We start from the raw sequence: 19664 nt of genomic DNA, 5'->3' as shown, positions 1-19664 counted from the left end.
AACTTTTTCATCTCACAAAAACAAAACTGTGTACCCATGACACAACTCGCTCACTCTCCCCTTTCCCAGCCCCTGACAACTATGTTCTTCTTCCCGTCTCTATGACTCTGACTACCCTAGATACCTCATATAAATGGAATCACACAGTGTTTGTCTTTCGGTGATTGGCTTATTTCAATACCATAATGTCCTCAAGGTTCATCTGTGTTGTAGCATATGGCAGAATTTCCTTCCTTTTTAAGACTGAATGAGATTCCATTGTGTATACACACACCACATTTTTATCCTTTCACCTGTTGATGAACCCTTGGATTGCTTCCACCTTTTGGCTTTTATGAATCATGCTGCTATGAACAAAGATGCACAAATATCTCTTTGAGACCCCGCTTTCAGTTCTTTTGGATGTACACCCAGAAGTGGAACTGCAGGGTCATATGGTAGTTCTATTCTCAATTTTCTGAGGAACCACCATATTATTCCCACAATGGCTGTATCATTTTCATTCCCACCAACAGTACACAGGAGTTCCAATTTCTCCACATCCTTGCAACACTGATTTTGGTTTTTTGATAGTAGTTATCCTAAAGGGTGTAATGTGGTCTTATTCTCTAATTTTATACATACATATGTATTCCTTGTAATTAGCACTTTTATTACCTACTGATACTCTCGAAGTTTTCCTTTATTTTCATTACACAGTATCACGTCCTAGAACAATGAAATACATATGCAAGTGTATGCTGGCCCCTCAACCAGATTACAAAGTCCTCCTTAGGTTTATTCTGACAGCTCTTTTGTAAAAGACAAAACAAAAACAAAAAGACCTCAAAGAGGAACCAAGTATGTCCCTCATGATTGACTAATAAACGCTGATTACACTTCTGTTCTTAGTATGCTCCCTCGCATCCTGGAGAAGCAGCACAGCACAGGGGCGAGAGCCGGAGCTCCAGACTGAGGCAGCCCCGGGCAGAGTCTGGCTCCGCCACCTTCCAGCTTCAGGACAACTTCTCTGAGCCTGTCTCCTCACCTGTAACATGGGGATACTACAGGTTGTGGCAAGGCTTAAATAACACATGTAAAGAACTTAAGCTAGATCACAGTAGGTCCCCAATAAGCATTATCCACTAATAACAAAGATCACTACTATGTTAATGATAAAGGTGATGATTACTATGTATTACAGTGGAAAATAATTACTTCAAAAAGAACTATAGGGGCCGGCCTGGTGGCGGAGCAGTTAGGTGCGCATGTTCCGCTTCGGCGGCCCAGGGTTCGCTGGTTCCGGATCCCGGGTGCGGACATGACACCGCTTGGCAAGCCATGCTGTGGTAGGCGTCCCACATATAAAGTAGAGGAAGATGGGCACGGATGTTAGCTCAGGGCCAGTCTTCCTCAGCAAAAAGAGGAGGATTGGCAGTAGTTAGCTCAGGGCTAATCTTCCTCAAAAATAAAAAAAAATAATAATAAAAGTAAACACTATATAAAGAACACTAATGAAAAGAATTAATGATGAGAGGATCTATTTTGAACAGTTTAATTTAGAAGTGAAAAATCAAAGGGTTCAGACAAATATTTTTCTGTTTGAGATTCAGGGAGTTTTTATTTAATGTTATATTTTACTTATTGCTCTCTATACTAAAAATATCCTATCAACATTATAAATATTAACAATCTTGCTATTTTCCATTAAGATTTTGAGGGTGGATGAGGTCCAGAGTCATATATTAACTATAAAATTGATGGTTTTAAAATTTTCTAAATAATTCAACATCTGGTAAAGTAAAATATGGACATACCCTTTGACTCAGCAACTCCATTCCTAGGTTTCACCCTATACGAATTCTTGCACAGGTGCACAAGGAGATATATAGATAGATGTTCACAGCAACACTGTTTGTAACAGCAAAAAAGAGGAAACAACCTCGAAGTCCCTACCCAGGAGACTAGACAACAAATTGTGGTATAATCATATACTGGAACACCGTACAAGATTGAAAATGAAGGGGGCCGGCCCTATGGTCGAGTGCTTAATTTCTCGTGCTCCGCCTTCGGTGGCCCAAGGTTTCGCCAGTTGGGATCCTGGGTGCAGACATGGCACCGCTCCTCAGGCCACGTTGTGGCGGCGTCCCACATGCCACAACTAGAAGGACCCACAAGTAAAGAAAAAAACATACAACTATGTACTGGTGGGATTGGGAGAGAAAAAGCATGGGGAAAAAAAAGAAGATTGGCAACAGTTCTTAGCTCAGGTGCCAATCTTTAAGGAAAAAAAAAAGATTGAAAATGAAGTACAACCACACATACTAACATGGATACATCTCCAACATGATGTTGAACACGGTAATAAAATATAAACAGTATCATTACAATTCTGTAAAGTTCAAAAACATGGAAAACTAAGTCCTTCAGGGATACAGGCATTTGTAGTAAACTAGAAAGGAAAGCAAATGAAAGACAAACACTACAATCAAGATAGTGATGGGGTAGATGATTAGTGGAGGGGAGAGGGATGAACAGGAAGTGGACATGGGGATTCAAGAGTACTGCTAATATTCTATTTCTTTTTTTTTTTTTTTAAAGATTTTCTTTTTCCTTTTTCTCCCCAAAGCCCCCCGGCACATAGTTGTGTGTTTTCAGTCATGGGTCCTTCTAGTTGTGGCATGTGGGACACCTCCTCAGTGTGGCCTGATGAGCCGTGCCATGTCCGTGCAGCGAAATCCTGGGCTGCCAAAGCAGAGTGCAAACTTAACCACTCGGCCACGGGGCCGGCCCCAATGTTCTATTTCTTAAGCTGGGTTTGTGCATACATTGGTGTTCATTTTATTATTCATTACACTTTATATATTCCATGTGATTTTTTTTTTTTTAAAGATTGGCACCTGAGCTAACAACTGTTGCCAATCTTTTTTTTTTCTGCTTTATCACCCCAAACCCCCCCATACGTAGTTGTATATCTCAGTTGCAGGTCCTTCTAGTTGTGGGATGTGGGACGCCACCTCAACATGGCCTGACGAGCGGTGCCATGTCTGCGCCCAGGATCCGAACCCTGGGCCGCCGCAGCGGAGCGCGCGAACTTAACCACTCGGTCACGGAGCCGGCCCCCAATTTTATGCAAAATTTTACAATAAATAAAACATTTTTTCAAGTTTCTAAATGCTTATGCAATCTTAAACTCCCAGCATTCGTTTTACTTGTTCGATCAGGGCATTCCTTGCTTCAGTCGTCTTCTTCAGCAGTTCAGGATCACTCATTTCCAAGAGGGGTTTTCTCTCAAAGTCTTTTCCATCATCTGAGTTGGCATTCCAAAGAAGTTTTTCTTTACTTACTACATCCACCACTCCTTTGAAAGTTTTGGCTTCTCCAATTGGTAACTAGAAATCAGAGTGAGATTAACATTATTAAATAATCGCTCGAGTAGAACTGCACTGGTGATAAAACTTCTTTCTCCAAAACATCTATTATCATTATTACGTTAATCTACACCTGTTTTTATTCCTATCCCAACTTCTTCCAAAAAAAGATGTGACAAAGCTTCAGAAATGTACATAATATGTCACAAGAAATAAACTGATGAGGAAAATGAGAAGGAGCTATTCCTATTAATCAACGAATTGTATCAACCAACCTGTAAAACCAAAGGCTTTGCGTTCAACTTCTCTCTGATGCTTTCAACTGCATAGTTAAAACTGTAGAAAACAAAATAATTACAGTTAAAACAAGTTTGATAATATTCTCTAGAACTATAACCCTTTTTATTGTCCCTAATGTTTACCATTTAACAGTTTTCCATAAGACGACACCTTGAATAAACTTTGTTTTTGTTTTTTTTGCTGAGGAAGATTAGCCCTCAGCTAACATCTGTGCCAGTCTTCCTCCACTTTACATGTGTGTCATCGCCACAGCGTGGCTGACGAGTGGTGTAGGTCCATGCCTGTGATCTGAACCCACAAACCCGGGCCGCCAAAGGAAAGCACATGGAACGTAACCACTGTGCCACAGGGTCAGCCCTTGAATAAACTTTTAATGTCAATTTCAGATAATAGTAACTGAGTATCTACCATAATCCTGCCACACAGATATTTAGGGTATTATTTTTGTGAGCTTCACTTAACTAAAGTTTGAGGTTAAGGTTAAATGAATTCATCAAGGTCACAGATAATAAATTGTGGTTAGGATTCAAATGCAAGATTTGTGCTTGCAAGTCAACATTCTTTCTTCTAACAACTACATTTGCTATCACGCATGACTACCAGCTTTCTTCCAAGAGCCAGCCTGACTAATTTTTCTATACTTTTATATTAGGTGGGTTTTTTTTGTTTTTTTGGTGAGGAAGATTGACCCTGAGCTAACATCTGTTGCCAATCTTCCTCTTTTTGCTTGAGGAAGATTGCCAGAGAGCTAACATTTGTGCCCATCTTCTTCTACTATATGTGGGATGCCGCCACACCATGGCTTCACAAGTGGTGCTAGGTCCATGCCTGGGATCCAAACCTGTGAACCCTGGACCACCAAAGTGGAACTCACAAACTTAACCACTACACAACTGGGTCGGCCCCTTAGGCATTCTTAGTATCACATGCTGTGCTGTTTACTTCTGTGCTAACACTGTGGTTGGCTACCTATGGCACACATGCCATCTTTGGTACATGGGCTGATTTATACATACATACATGCAGATCACTCTGGTCCCAATGTTTTTTGGGGTTTTTTCCTGAGGAAGATTAGCCCTGAGCTAACATTTGCTGCCAACCATCCTCTTTTTGCTGAGGAAGACTGGCCCTGAGCTCACATCCATGCCCATCTTCCTCTACTCTATATGTGAGACACCTACTACAGCAGGGCTTGCCAGGCAGTGCATAGGTCCGCACCCAGGATGCGAACCAGCGAGCCCCAGGCCCCCACAGCGGAACATGCAAACTTAACTGCTGAGCCGCTGGGCCGGCCCTGGTCCCAGTGTCTTTGAGAAGCAGCCTAGTAGTCAGGCATCTCCCTCCCCAGCATCACAGGTGCTGTCAGTCAGCAAGGAATCCAAACAGAAAAGGGTCGGAACTTGAGCCTCGAACATTTCAAAGGTTATTGTGCTTTTTAACAATCAAGATAAAAGTCCTTTAAACCAGCAGCCTTTGAATTACTGCAGAGAGTTACACAAACACAAAGCATCCTATGATTTAGGGGAGGGACAGTTGATGTTTTGTTTTTGCCACTCTCACATCACGGACCAGGATCTCTCCCTATCACATTTCCCCGGAATCCTTTATATTCTTGATTCACTCCCTTTCACATTTTCTCCAAATCCTTCATGTTCTTGTTTCTCTGAATTTGGAATTCTGTTCTCAGAAAATTGGCTTGCACTCTTTAAGTCTCTGAGCATTACCACTATATCTCAGCATTTCTTTTTTTAAAGATTTTATTTTTCCTTTTTCTCCCCAAAGACCCCTAGTACATGGTTGTGTATTTTTAGTTGTGGGTCCTTCTAGTTGTGGCATGTGGGACGCCACCTCAGCATAGCTTGATGAGCGGTGCCACGTCCACGCCCAGGATCCGAACCGGCGAAACCCTGGGCCGCCGAAGTGGAGCGCGAAAACTTAACCACTCGGCCATGGGGTCGGCCCCCAGCATTTCTTAAAACATCTATGTTCTCCTCTCCCACTTCCCCTTTATTGAAAGCATATTACCCAGGAGCTAAAGAAAACCAGGGGACAAGGAAGAGCATTGTTCTTTGAGGAAACTGCAGGAAACAATCCTCTACCCTCTACCTTTAGCAATGATAGGGAGCCCTGTAACCCTGAGCAATGCAAGACTGTACGGTACATGCAGCTCTAAACAGAGCCAGGGCATCAGCAACACATCACGCCGTCCCGGGCCTAGAAAACAGGATACAGCCCCTCTACACTAGAATCAGGATGACTCACCATCTAGCAACTCTCTACTGATCCCACAGAGTGACTAAACCTAGGAATTAGCTGCTTTGAAATTTTTTTTAAATGGGATTGAATTGGGATTCCCTGTAATATTTGTACTCTACAGGGAATAGATATTTTTAAATTTAAGTTATAGACTATTAAAAGCTCAAATTGTATTCTTACTTTGATAAGCCAAAGAAACACACTTTAAATACCTTGCTCCAGTTTTGTCCATCTTGTTTAAAAAACAGATTCGAGGTATCTTGTGTTTATCAGCTTGCCTCCATACTGTGAGAGTTTGTGCCTAAAGCAAAGATTAGGAAAAAAACACATATTGGACAAAAATAACTGTTACCACACATGGAATAAACACATCTCAGAATCCATTATAGCACAGAATTAGTGCCACCACCCTTATACTTCTAGAGCCACTCTCCTGCTATCAAGTTATACAGCTAAGAATGTAGTGAACTGTGACGAAGAGCGTGCTTCAAACTGAGAATAACACTTTGGGTGAACGTGTTGGCACAGAGAATTAATGCCTGGGAGGTACTGAATCACGGAAAAAGGACTTAACCAAGGTGAAGACCTACTTTGTGTTTGGCTTCACCTCACCTAGCACATGTCACACAATACTGAAGTTGGCAGTCTTCTGATTGTGAAACGTGGACTTTCGCCTTAACTGATTCAGACAGTTGTAATATAAAAAGAACAAATAAGAGTGTACTGTAAAACTGCTAATGTGATAAAAATCATGTATTTTTATTGTGAATGTTTGAATGTTCACGTAAACCGAAGAGGATTTAAGGGGAAAAAAAGGTGGATATCTGTATTTACATAAGTTGCAATTCTCATATGCTTTTCTGTGTGACTTCTCTTAATTCTACTTTTTGTACACAGTACATGTAGTTTGAGTCATACAGTTTCTGTGCCTAGTGGCGTCCAAGAGCCCTGAAACAGAGCATAAAAAACCTAATGTGCTGACATTAGGTAAAATAGAAGCCAGTTTGTAATTTGATTGCTTTATTAGGTAAAATTTGTATACAATAAAATACAGATTTTAAGTGTATAGCTCAATGAGTTTTGATAAATATCTACACTGGTCTAACTACTACCCCAATCAAGATACAGAAAATAAAAAATTTCTCTTATGTCCCTTTCCCCATAAGCAACCTATTCTGATTTCTGTCACCAAAGATTCATTCTGCCTATTCTTGAACCTCACATAAATAGCATGGCTTCTTTCGCTCAACATAATGTTTCTGACATTCATAATGTTGTTGGGTATACTGGTTCATTCATTTTTATTGCTAAATTCCTTTGCATAAACGTACCAGTTTGTTTTTCTATCCACCTGTGGATGTGCACTTGCGTTGTTTCTAGTTTGGGGCTGTTATAAATTTAGCTGCTATAAACATTCTGAATGAACCTTTGGTGGATAAATGTTTTCATTCCGTTGGATAAAGATCTAAGAGTAGAATCGTTGGGTTACAGGACAAGTGTAGATCTAACTTTATAAGAAATTGCCTAATAGTCTTCCAAAGTGGTTGTAACATTTTACAGTCCCAGCAACAATGGGTAAGAGTTCCAGTTGCTCCACATTCTCAGCCAACATTTGCCATCACTCTTTTTAGTTTTAGCCATTCTTGTAGGTATGAAATGGTCTCTCTTTGTAATTTTAATTTGCATTTCCCTGATGACCAATGAGACTGAGCATCTTTTCACGTGTGCACTGGCCATTCACATGTCTTCTTTGGTGAAGTATCCATTCAAGACCTTTGGCATTTTTTTAATTGGGTTATTAGTTTTTATTATTGATTTGTAGTTATTCATATATTCTGGATACAAGTCCTTGGTCATACACAGGTACTGTGAACATTTCAGCACATACTTCCTAAGACTGATATTCTCCCATATAATCAATATTGCACTCTAGAAATTTAACATTCATATAGTTTATCTAACATTACATATTTTCTCACTGCCCACGGCTTGCCTTTTTGGTTTTTTTTTTAGTTTTAATGAGAAGATATAATTCTGGGGGGAGGAGGGTGGGGGATGGGCACAGGGGGTGAAGGGGGTACTTGTGTGGCAACAGACAAGAAATATGTACAACTGAAATTGCATAACCATGTAAACTATCATGAACTCAAAAAAAAAAGATGTAATTTTGTTAAGGACTAATGAATCAACTTTTTTATGTTTCATGCTTCTTGTGTCCTAAGAAATTGTTATCTACACGCAAGGTTGTGAAGATAACTTTATTTTTCCTCTAGAAACTATATAGATTTAGCTTAACACTATGATCCACTTCAAACTAATTTTTGTCTATAGTGACGTTGGGGGGTATTATTTACATTATAAATTTATATTATAAATCTCCCAAGAACAAAACATATTAAAAAATAAAACAAAAACTCTCATCATCCCACCTGCTAGCTAAAAGCCCATCTATTATTAGCAAACAAGAGCCGCCTGTGTCACAAATTCAGAAACTTCCTATTCCAGTATATTTCAATCTTATAAATAATGCAATCTGTCTGAATGATTAAGTGTCAAATTGATGTAAAGAAGTCATAAGGGGGACTAGGGGGAGAGCCAAGATGGCGCCGTGAGTAGTCCTCTTTGTCTCTCGCCCTTCGAGTCTACAATTATTTGGACACTTATCGCTTGACAAAGGATATCCAGACAGCATCTCAGGACGTCTGAGACACCCACGCGACTATACATCGGAAGGCGGATGGACTTTCCTCCGGGAGGATGTGGAAATAGGTGAAAACTCTCTGACCCCGACGGGCAGCCTAGTACCCGCAAGCGGCCGGCTTTCTTCCAACGGACGCCCCCAGAGGATCCACACACATGTAGGGCAGGAGCGAGAACACAACAGAGGAGCGACGGTGGAAACAGGTGACCAGAACCCTACCTAAACCCCCCGCAATTACTCCTAAACGCAGAGGGAAACTTTGGAGTTGCACACCTGAGCCCGCGGGGAGAGTCTCTCCCCGCCATTGGCGGAGAGACCCAGCCTGGTGCTCGGGGCGCCCGGAGGGTCCCAGAGAGAGACACGGAGGGCACGGAGGTCTCCCAGCTGCCGTTGCCCGCCCCGTGGGACTAGGGATTGCCGGAGATCTCGGAGAGGACCGGGGCTGGGGGAACTTTCAAAGGCCGGTTCGGCGACCCGGAGGGGAAGCGCTGGAGCTCCGCCCGGGCAGCAGACAAAACTCTCTGTCTGCTGTTAGCAGAGGGGCCACGCCCAGCATTCAGGGCTCCCGGGAGAGGCCCGGAGAGAATCCCAGAGGGCGGGGCGACCCCCAGCTGCCGTTGCCCGCCCCGTGGGGCTAGGGATTGCCAGAGATCTCGGAGAGGACCGGGGCGGGGGAACTTTCAAAGGCCCGTTCGGCGACCCGGAGGGGAAGCGCCGGAGCTCCGCCAGGCAGCAGACAAAACTCTCTGTCTACCATTAGCAGAGGGGCCACGCCCAGCATTCAGGGCTCCTGGCAGAGGCCCGGAGAGAAGCCCAGAGGGCGGGGCGACCCCCAGCTGCCGTTGCCCGCCCCGTGGGACTAGGGATTGCCGGAGATCTCGGAGAGGACCGGGGCTGGGGGAACTTTCAAAGGCCGGTTCGGCGACCCGGAGGGGAAGCGCTGGAGCTCCGCCCGGGCAGCAGACAAAACTCTCTGTGTGCCGTTAGCAGAGGGGCCACGCTGAGCATTCACGGCTCCGGGAGAGGCCCGGAGAGAATCCCAGAGGGCGGGGCGACCCCCAGCTGCCGTTGCCCACCCCGTGAGGCTAGGGATTGCCGGAGATCTCGGAGAGGACTGGGGCTGGAGAGAGTTCCAGAGACCCAGCTTAGTAGCCTAGGGGGAAACCCTACAGGCTCACAGCAGCCTTAGGGAAAGCCTCTGCACAGCACCAGTAGAAGGCACCGAGCCGCCAGCCACAAGGCTGGAAGACCCCAGGGCAAAAGCAGCATAGCTAGGTGTACTAACCACAGACTGTAGAAGATGCCAATAGCTCTCCTGCGACCCATAGAGGACAAGTGAGATTTGGTGGGTGCCGACAGCAACGGTGCGACAAATATAAGTGATCCCACCCCTGGCCGCTGGAAAAGCCCATAACACCGTTGCAGACCCCAAGGAGAGAGCGCATCTAGGTGGGCAACAACAGTAGGCACCTGCAGCCTGAAGCCCCCCTGTGACGGCCCCCACGGCAGAGGAGGGAATCCAAAGGGCCACTGTGGCTACGAAGAGGGGCCCAGGCCCAGGTAGCAACTACGGACAGGGTTCCTGGTTGGTGAAGTATAAACAGCTGCTCCCCCCACTGCAGCAGCTGAAACAAGTGAAAGGAGCAACTAAACTCTATCTCCATGCGGAGGCACAAATCAACATCATCAAGCAATATGAAAAAATACATTAAATCTCCAGAACAGAAAGAAAGTAACAAATACACAGAAAACAATCCCAAAGAAAATGAGATATATAACCTAAATGATGATGACTTCAAAACAGCCATCATTAGGTTTCTCAATGAGTTAAGAGAGAATTCTGACCGACAACTCAACGAGTTCAGGAGCTATGTCACAAAAGAGTTTGATACGATAAAGAAGAACCAAACAGAAATATTGGAAATGAAGAACACAATAGAGGAGATTAAGAAAAATCTAGATGCTCTGAACAGTAGGGCCGATAATATGGAGGAAAGAATTAGCAATTTGGAAGATGGCAATATAGAATTGTTGCAGGCAGAGGAGGAGAGAGAAGCAAGACTTAAAAGAAATGAAGAAACTCTCCGAGAATTATCAGACACAATTAGGAGATGCAACGTAAGGATTATAGGTATACCAGAGGGAGAAGAGAAGGAGAAAGGGGCAGAAAACCTATTCAAAGAAATAATGGCTGAGAACTTCCCAAATCTGGTGAGGGAGATGGATCTTCAGGTGACAGAAGCCAATAGATCTCCAAACTTTATCAATGCAAGAAGACCAACTCCACGGCATATAGTAGTGAAGCTAGCAAAAGTCAACGACAAGGAGAAAATATTAAGGACAGCCAGGCAAAAGAAACTAACCTACAAAGGAACCCCCATCAGGCTATCAGCAGATTTCTCAGCAGAAACTTTACAGGCTAGAAGAGAGTGGAATGATATATTCAAAAATCTGAAAGACAAAAATCTACAGCCGAGAATTCTCTACCCAGCGAAAATATCCTTCAAATACGATGGAGAAATAAAAACTTTCCCAGATAAACAAAAATTAAGGGAGTTCATTGCCACAAAACCTCCTCTTCAGGAAATCCTCAGGAAAACCCTCATTCCTGAAAAATCCAAAAAAGGAAAGGGGCTACAAAACCAAGAGCAGAGGAGATAAGTAGAAGGACAACAACAGAGAGTAGCAGCTCTACATCAGAACAGATTAAACCATGGGACGAGAAACAAAGGAAACTGAAGAAAACCGGAAAACAAGACACAAAATGGTAGTGGTAGGCCCCCACGTCTCAATAATCACTCTAAATGTAAATGGATTGAACTCCCCAATCAAAAGACACAGAGTGGCAGGATGGATCAAAGAACAAGATCCAACAATATGCTGCCTCCAGGAAACACACCTCAGCCCCCAAGACAAACACAGACTCAGAGTGAAGGGATGGAGAACAATACTCCAAGCTAATAATGAACAAAAGAAAGCAGGTGTCGCTATACTAATATCAGACAAGGTAGATTTCAAAACAAAACAGATAAAGAAAGATAAAGAGGGACAGTATATAATGATAAAAGGGACTCTCCACCAAGAAGACATAACACTTATAAATATATACGCACCCAACACAGGAGCACCAAAATTTGTAAAGCAACTCTTAATAGAACTAAAAGAAGACATCAACAACAATACAATAATAGTAGGGGACCTCAACACACCATTAACACCAATGGACAGAACATCCAGACAGAAAATCAACAAGGAAATAATAGAATTAAATGAAAAATTAGACCAGATGGACTTAATAGATATATATAGAAGACTTCATCCAAAAACAGCAGGTTACACATTCTTCTCAAGTGCACATGGAACATTCTCAAGGATTGACCATATTTTGGGAACCAAAGCAAACATCAATAAATAGAAGAGAGTTGAAATAATATCAAGCATCTTTTCTGATCATAACGCTATTAAACTAGAAATCAACTACAAGAAAAAAGCAGAGAAAGGTGCAAAAATGTGGAGACTAAACAACACGCTTCTCAACAAACAATGGATCATTGAAGAAATTAAAGAAGAAATCAAATATTATCTGGAGACAAATGAAAATGAGAACACGACATACCAAATCATTTGGGATGCAGCAAAAGCAGTCCTAAGAGGGAAATTCATCGCAATACAGGCTCACCTCACTAAACAAGAAAAAGCTCACGTAAGCAACCTCAAACGACACCTAACAGAACTAGAAAAAGAAGAACAAACAAAGCCCAGAGTCAGTAGAAGGAGGGAAATAATAAAAATAAGAGCAGAAATAAACGATATTGAAACAAAAAAGACAATAGAAAGGATCAATGAAACAAAGAGTTGGTTCTTCGAAAGAATTAACAAAATTGACAAACCCCTAGCCTGACTCACCAAGAAAAGAAGAGAGAAATCGCAAATTAATAAAATCAGGAATGAGAGAGGAGAAATCACAACAGATACCAATGAAATACAAGAGATCATAAGAGAATACTATGAAAAACTATATGCCAACAAATTGAACAACCTGGAAGAAATGGACAAATTCCTAGACTCCTACAATCTCCCCAAACCGAATCAGGAAGAAATGGAGAATCTGAATAGACCAATCACAAGTAAGGAAATAGAAACGGTAATCAAAAACCTCCCCAAAAACAAGAGTCCAGGACCAGACGGCTTCTCTGGAGAATTCTACCAAACATTCAAAGAAGACTTAATACCTATTCTCCTCAAACTGTTCCAGAAAATTGAGAAAGATGGAGAACTCCCTAACACATTCTATGAAGCCAACATCACTCTGATCCCCAAACCTGACAAGGACAACACAAAGAAGGAGAACTACAGGCCGATATCACTGATGAACATAGATGCAAAAATCCTCAACAAAATTTTGGCAAACCGATTACAGCAATACATCAAAAAGATTATACACCATGATCAAGTGGGATTTATACCAGGGACACAGGGATGGTTCAACATCCGCAAGTCAATCAACGTGATACACTACATCAACAAAATGAAAAACAAAAACCACATGATCATCTCAATAGATGCAGAGAAAGCATTCGACAAGATCCAACACCCATTTATGATAAAAACCCTCAGTAAAATGGGTATAGAAGGAAAGTACCTCAACATAATAAAGGCCATATATGATAGAGCCACAGCCAACATCATACTCAATGGACAAAAGCTGAAAGCCATCCCTCTGAGGACAGGAACAAGACAAGGGTGCCCACTTTCACCACTCCTATTCAACATAGTACTGGAGGTGCTGGCCAGAGCAATTCGGCAGGAAAAAGAAATAAAAGGAATCCATATAGGTAACGAAGAAGTAAAACTCTCGTTGTTTGCAGACGACATGATCTTATACATAGAAAACCCCAAAGAATCCACAGAAAAACTATTAGAAATAATCAACAACTACAGCAAAGTAGCAGGGTATAAAATTAACGTGCATAAATCAGTAGCATTTCTATACACTAACAATAAACTAACAGAAAAAGAACTCAAGAACTCTATCCCATTCACAATCGCAACGAAAAGAATAAAATACCTTGGGATAAACTTAACCAAGGAAGTGAAGGATCCATACAATGAAAACTACAAGACTTTCTTGAAAGAAATAGGCGATGACATAAAGAGATGGAAAAACATTCCTTGTACATGGATTGGAAGAATAAACATAGTTAAAATGTCCATACTACCTAAAGCAATATACAGATTCAATGCTATCCCAATCAGAATCCCAAGAACATTCTTCACAGAAATTGAACAAACAATCCTAAAATTCATATGGGGGAACAAAAGACTGCGAATTGCTAAAGCAATCCTGAGCAAGAAAAACAAAGCCGGCGGAATCACAATCCCCGATTTAAAAACATACTACAAAGCTACAGTGATCAAAACAGCTTGGTACTGGTACAAAAACAGGTCCACAGATCAATGGAACAGAATTGAAAGCCCAGAGATAAAACCACACATCTATGGACAGCTAATCTTCGACAAAGGAGCAGAGGGCCTACAATGGAGAAAAGAAAGTCTCTTCAACAAATGGTGCTGGGAAAACTGGACAGCCACATGCAAAAGATTGAAAATTGACCATTCTTTTTCACCACACACCAAAATAAACTCAAAATGGATCAAAGACCTAAAGATTAGGCCTGAGACAATAAGTCTTTTGGAAGAGAATATAGGCAGTACACTCTTTGACATCAGTTTCAAAAGAATCTTTTCGGACACTGCAACTCCTCAGTTGAGGGAAACAATAGAAAGAATTAACAAATGGGACTTCATCAGACTAAAGAGCTTCTTCAAGGCAAGGGAAACCAGAATTGAAACAAAAAAACAGCTCACTAATTGGGAAAAAATATTTACAAGCCACTTATCCGACAAAGGGTTAATCTCCATAATATACAAAGAACTCACACTGCTTAACAACAAAAAAACAAACAACCCGATCAAAAAATGGGCAGAGGACATGAACAGACATTTCTCAAAAGAAGATATGAATATGGCCAATAGACACATGAAAAGATGTTCATCATCGCTAATCATCAGGGAAATGCAAATCAAAACTACACTAAGATATCACCTTACCCCCGTTAGATTGGCAAAAACATCCAAAACCAAGAACGACAAATGTTGGAGAGGTTGCGGAGAAAGAGGAACCCTCATACACTGTTGGTGGGAATGCAAACTGGTACAGCCACTATGGAAAACAGTATGGAGATTTCTCAAAAAGTTAAAAATAGAAATACCCTATGACCCAGCCATCCCATTACTGGGTATCTATCCTAAGAACCTGATAACAGATATCTCAAGAGTCCGTTGCACCCCTATGTTCATCGCAGCATTATTTACAATAGCCAAGACGTGGAACCAGCCTACATGCCCAGAAACTGATGACTGGATAAAGAAGATGTGGTATATATACACAATGGAATACTACTCAGCCATAAAAAAAGACGAAATTGGCCCATTCACAACAACGTGGATGGACCTCGAGGGCATTATGTTAAGCGAAATAAGTCAGTCAGAGAAAGACGAACTCTATATGACTCCACTCATAGGTGGAAATTAGTATATTGAGAAGGAGATCTGATCGGTGGTTACCAGGGAAAAGGGGGGGTGGGGGAGGGTACGGAGGGGGAAGTGGTGTACCCACAACATGACTAACAAAAATGTACAACTGAAATCTCACAAGCTTGTAATCTATCATAACATTAATAAAAAAAAAATATAAATAAAAAAAATAAAAAATAAAAAAAAAAAAGAAACATGGAATAGGGGCTGGCCTGATGGCACAGTGGTTAAATTTGCACATTCCGCTTCTCGGCAGCCCGGGTTTCACTGGTTTGGATCCCGGGTGCGGACATGGCACCGCTTAGCACACCATGCTGTGGTGGGCATCCCACATATAAAGTAGAGGAAGATGGACATGGATGTTAGCTCAGGGCCAGTCTTCCTCAGCAAAAAGAGGAGGACTGGCAGTAGTTAGCTCAGGGCTAATCTTCCTCAAAAAAACAAAAAAAAAGAAACATAGAATAGAAATATTCAAATAGATGGATAAAAGTTTGTTTACAAAGATATTTTTTACTGTATTAGCTAAATGAGTGAAATACTGAAAACAATCTCATAGCTCAACAATAAGGGAGTTGCCAAAATGAGGTAGGCCCATAAAATGGATTGCTGTAAAATCACTAAACGTAATTTTCAAAGATTTTTAAGGATATGGAGAAATGTTCATAAAATAAAATTCAGTGAAGAAGAAAAAAGAAAAAAAAAAAAAAAGAAGTCATAAGGGCAGAAAGGATGCAAGCACTAGGAAATGAAGTGACTCAGAAAGAAGTAGAAACACTAGTGTATAATCAACTTCAGACCTCAGCGTCAGGCTTTATCAAGCAAATATCCCTGTCTGTCTGGGGTCCTCAGGTGGGGCTTTCAATAACTATATTATTTCCTCGCCAACTTTTCATTTTCAAAAATTTCAAATCTATAAAAAAGGTGAAAGAATAGTGCAATAAATATCCATGTACTCATCACCTAGATTCACCAAGGATTAACATTTTGCCACATCTGCCTTTTCTGTCTCTCTACAAATATGTGCACAAGCACACATTGTATGTGTGGTCGCTGTGAAAATGTGCCACTTGGATCTACGACAAGGAGCATAACTAACTGTGGGCTCCCAGTGCTGCCCTTCTAGATCTACTACCACATTCTCTGAAGGCCCAGCTTCCGGTGGGCTGTTCCCAGCTAAGGAGTGAGCACAGCAGAAGTACCAATGTAGGGCTCTTCCTGCAACACACGGGACTCCTCTAGCAGGTGACTTTGGCTCGAGCACTCCCCATCAGCTTGGCCGAAGCCTTTTGGAACTGTGTAGTCTGAGACACTTCCTACCTGATCCTCCTTCCTTGCCTCTCTCCTTCGTACGTTATAGACCTGTCCTGTGGTCTGAATGCTCTTTCCCACGTCTCTCTTTTCTCCTGTATTCTTCACAGGCATTTCCCCCATTAAATCTCCTATTACATATAACCCCATCTTGGCATTTACTGCTCAGAGGACCCAAAGTAATACCATGTGTGTATGTGTGGGTGGGTGGGCGTTGAACCATGATAGCAAGTTGCAGACATGACACTTCAATCCTAAATACTTCAGCGTGTATTTCCTAAGAATAAGGAATTGTCCTACACAACCAATTACAATGATCACCTTCAGAACAATTTAAGTCGACACAATATTTCTATCTAATACATATAGCCCATGTTCAAATTTCTGATTTTCCAAATGACGTCCTTTGTAACTTTTCTTTTTGGATCCAGGATCGAGCCAAAGATCATATATTACCTTTAGTTTTCTTATCTCTTTAGAATCCTTTAATATACAACAGTTCCCCAGCCTTTTTCCCCCAAATCATTCATTTTCCTTACTTTAAATTTTTTTCAATTTATGAAAAGTCCTGGCCAGTTGTTTTGCCAAATGTCTTTCAATTTAGATTTGTCTGGTTGTTTTCTCATTATTAGATTGGGCCCAATATTTTTGCCAGGAATACAACATAGGTAATGTTGTCCTTCTTAGTGCATCACATGAGGAGATCCATAGTGTCAATTTATCCCATTTTGGGGGATGTTAATTTTGATCACTTAATTAAGATATCACTTTTAGTAATTTTAAGATTAGAAGAATGAGTATGGGTACTAATTTAACATAAAGCCAATCTTGAGATTACAAGACAAATGGGCACCAGCTAAAGAGAACATTACTGACTCCAGGAGCAATAATTTATTATAAATCCATTTTCAAAATTTATTTGAGGAGCTTTATATTAACTGTTGGGAGACAATTCTTCACAGGTCTCTCGCATTTCTGCATGTTTTGTTAGGAGAGGCATTAACTGCCTTTGTTCTGGACTATCTTTTCAAAGACGTTTGTATAGTGAACAGCTTAGAAAGACAGAGTCAGGGGCCGGCCCAGTGGCCGAGTGGTTAAGTTCCCACGCTCCGCTTCGGTGGCCCAGGGTTTCACCGGTTCAGATCCTGGGAGCGGACATGGCGCCGCTCATTAGGCCATGCTGAGGCAGTGTCCCACATGCCACAACTAGAAGGACCCACAACTAAAATATATACAACTATGTACTGGGGGGACTTGGGGAGAAAAAAGCAGAGGGAAAAAAAAAAAGATTGGCAACAGTTGTTAGCTCAGGTGCCAATCTTTAAGGAAAAAAAAAAGGAAAGACAGAGTCAGTGTCTCCCTCCTGAGTGAAAGGGAGGTTTGCTTACAAGTCTTGAAGATGCTGTCTCCCCCCAAAGCAAAAAGCAGGCACGCCCATTAGAAAATAGTTGCATTCTCCAAGCACAGGGTTCCACTGCATGTGCAGCTGTCACCCAACTCCCTTTATGTCACCCTGTGGGAATTAGGGCTTGGGGAACCAGCTCAAGAAAATGCTGATATTCTGGCTATTGCTATTTCTGTGACTAATAAAGTCCTGTGTCTCCGACTCAGAGTCTTGTGTCTTCTGCCACAATCCATAAAACTCTGGCAGGCTCACCTGTTAGCTTGAGAGTAAAGTAGAATCTCAGGCCCCACACATTCTCAACACTTTCATATTTCCTACAGAAAAGCAAACTTTTCTTCCCTTTTACTATGAAATATCTGAGATCACATTTCAATATTAAATTCCAACTTCCTTTCACCATAATTTATGTGAACATACTAAATAAAAGGTGTACAGTTAACTAAATCTGACACATTCTACTTTTTTAAAAATCATGCTGCTCTATCTTCACTTTACTTTGGCAGTATTTTTTACCTCTACACCTGCAGAGGCATCAAATACAGCCACTGCACCATCCAGCACTCTTAGACAGCGTTCAACCTCCACGGTAAAGTCCACATGACCTAAGAAAAAGACGAGAAATTTAACACTTAAACTCTTTAAAAAAACAAACAAACAAAAAGAACAACCATACAACCCAGCAATCCCACTTTGGGTATATACCCAAAAAAGAATTGAAAGGAGGGTCTCAAAGAGATATCTGCATACCCGTGCTCACAGCAGCACTATTCCACTAATAGCCAAGAGGTGGAAGCGACACAAATGTGCACGGATGGATGAATGGTATATATACAAAATGTGCTATATACTTACAATGGAATACTATGCAACCTTAAAAAGGAAGGAAATCCTGTCACACTACAGCACAGGTGAAACTGGAAGGACTTTATGCTAAGTGAAATAAGCCAGTCACAAAAGGATAAATACAGTATGATTCTACTTATATGAGGTACCTAAAATATTCAATCTCACTGATATAGAGAGTAGAATGGTAGTAACCAGGGGTGGGGGAGGGCACAAAGAAGAGCAGCGGTTTAATGGGTATAGAGTTTCAGGTCTACAAGAAGAAAAGTTCTGGAGATCTGTTTCACAACAACATAAATATATTTAACACCACTGAACTGTACACTCAAAAACGGTTAAGATGGTACATGTTACAATACACGTTTTTTACCACAATTTTCAAAAAACACATACACAAACAAAAACCACAAACGATGCAGCTCTGCATTGCTGGAACAGCAACATACCTGGTGTATCAATTAGATTGAGTCTATATCCCTTCCAATCAAATGTAACAGCAGCTGATTGAATAGTAATGCCTCTTTCTCTCTCTTGAGCCATAAAATCTGTCACTGTGTCTCCATCATCAACATCTAACCAGGAAAAAGATGACAGTTAGGCTTAACGGCAAGTGTACTTTACTGGTATTTAACATCTACCTGATACAGTTTAATTTGCTTTAAGAAAAACTGTTCATAAAATATTTGGTTTACGGCCGGCCCCGTGGCTGAATGGTTCAGTGCACATCCTCTGCTTCAGCAGCCAGGGTTTCGCTGGTTCGGATCCTGGGCGCGGACATGGCACTGCTCGTCAGCCCACGTTGTGGCAGCTTCCCACATGCCACAACTAGAAGGACCCACAACTAAAAAATATACAACTACATACTGGGGGCATTTGAGGAGAAAAAGCAGAAAAAGAAAAAAAA

The 19664-nt window shown here is 41.5% G+C and overlaps 1 protein-coding gene across 23 annotated transcripts in view; it reads right to left on the bottom strand.

Annotated features, from left to right (window-relative positions):
- GFM2 (GTP dependent ribosome recycling factor mitochondrial 2) overlaps positions 1-19664 on the bottom strand; it is a 109425-nt gene that overhangs the window by 76122 nt on the left and 13639 nt on the right. For all 23 annotated transcript variants that reach the window (XR_011525732.1, XR_011525724.1, XR_011525728.1 and 20 more), the window contains 5 exons: positions 19207-19332; positions 18431-18519; positions 6119-6207; positions 3626-3686; positions 3192-3371 (listed from right to left, as the gene is read on the bottom strand). Coding sequence is in view for 7 of the 23 variants with exons in the window: in XM_070571639.1 (XP_070427740.1) it covers positions 3192-3371; positions 3626-3686; positions 6119-6207; positions 18431-18519; positions 19207-19332 (545 nt within the window). In the remaining 16 variants the exon portion in view is untranslated. The remainder of the gene's footprint in view (positions 1-3191; positions 3372-3625; positions 3687-6118; positions 6208-18430; positions 18520-19206; positions 19333-19664) is intronic.

The sequence above is a fragment of the Equus przewalskii genome, chromosome 13 (assembly GCF_037783145.1).
Source record: "Equus przewalskii isolate Varuska chromosome 13, EquPr2, whole genome shotgun sequence".
Lineage (NCBI taxonomy): Eukaryota > Metazoa > Chordata > Mammalia > Perissodactyla > Equidae > Equus > Equus przewalskii.
This window is presented reverse-complemented; position numbering and strand designations above follow the sequence as displayed.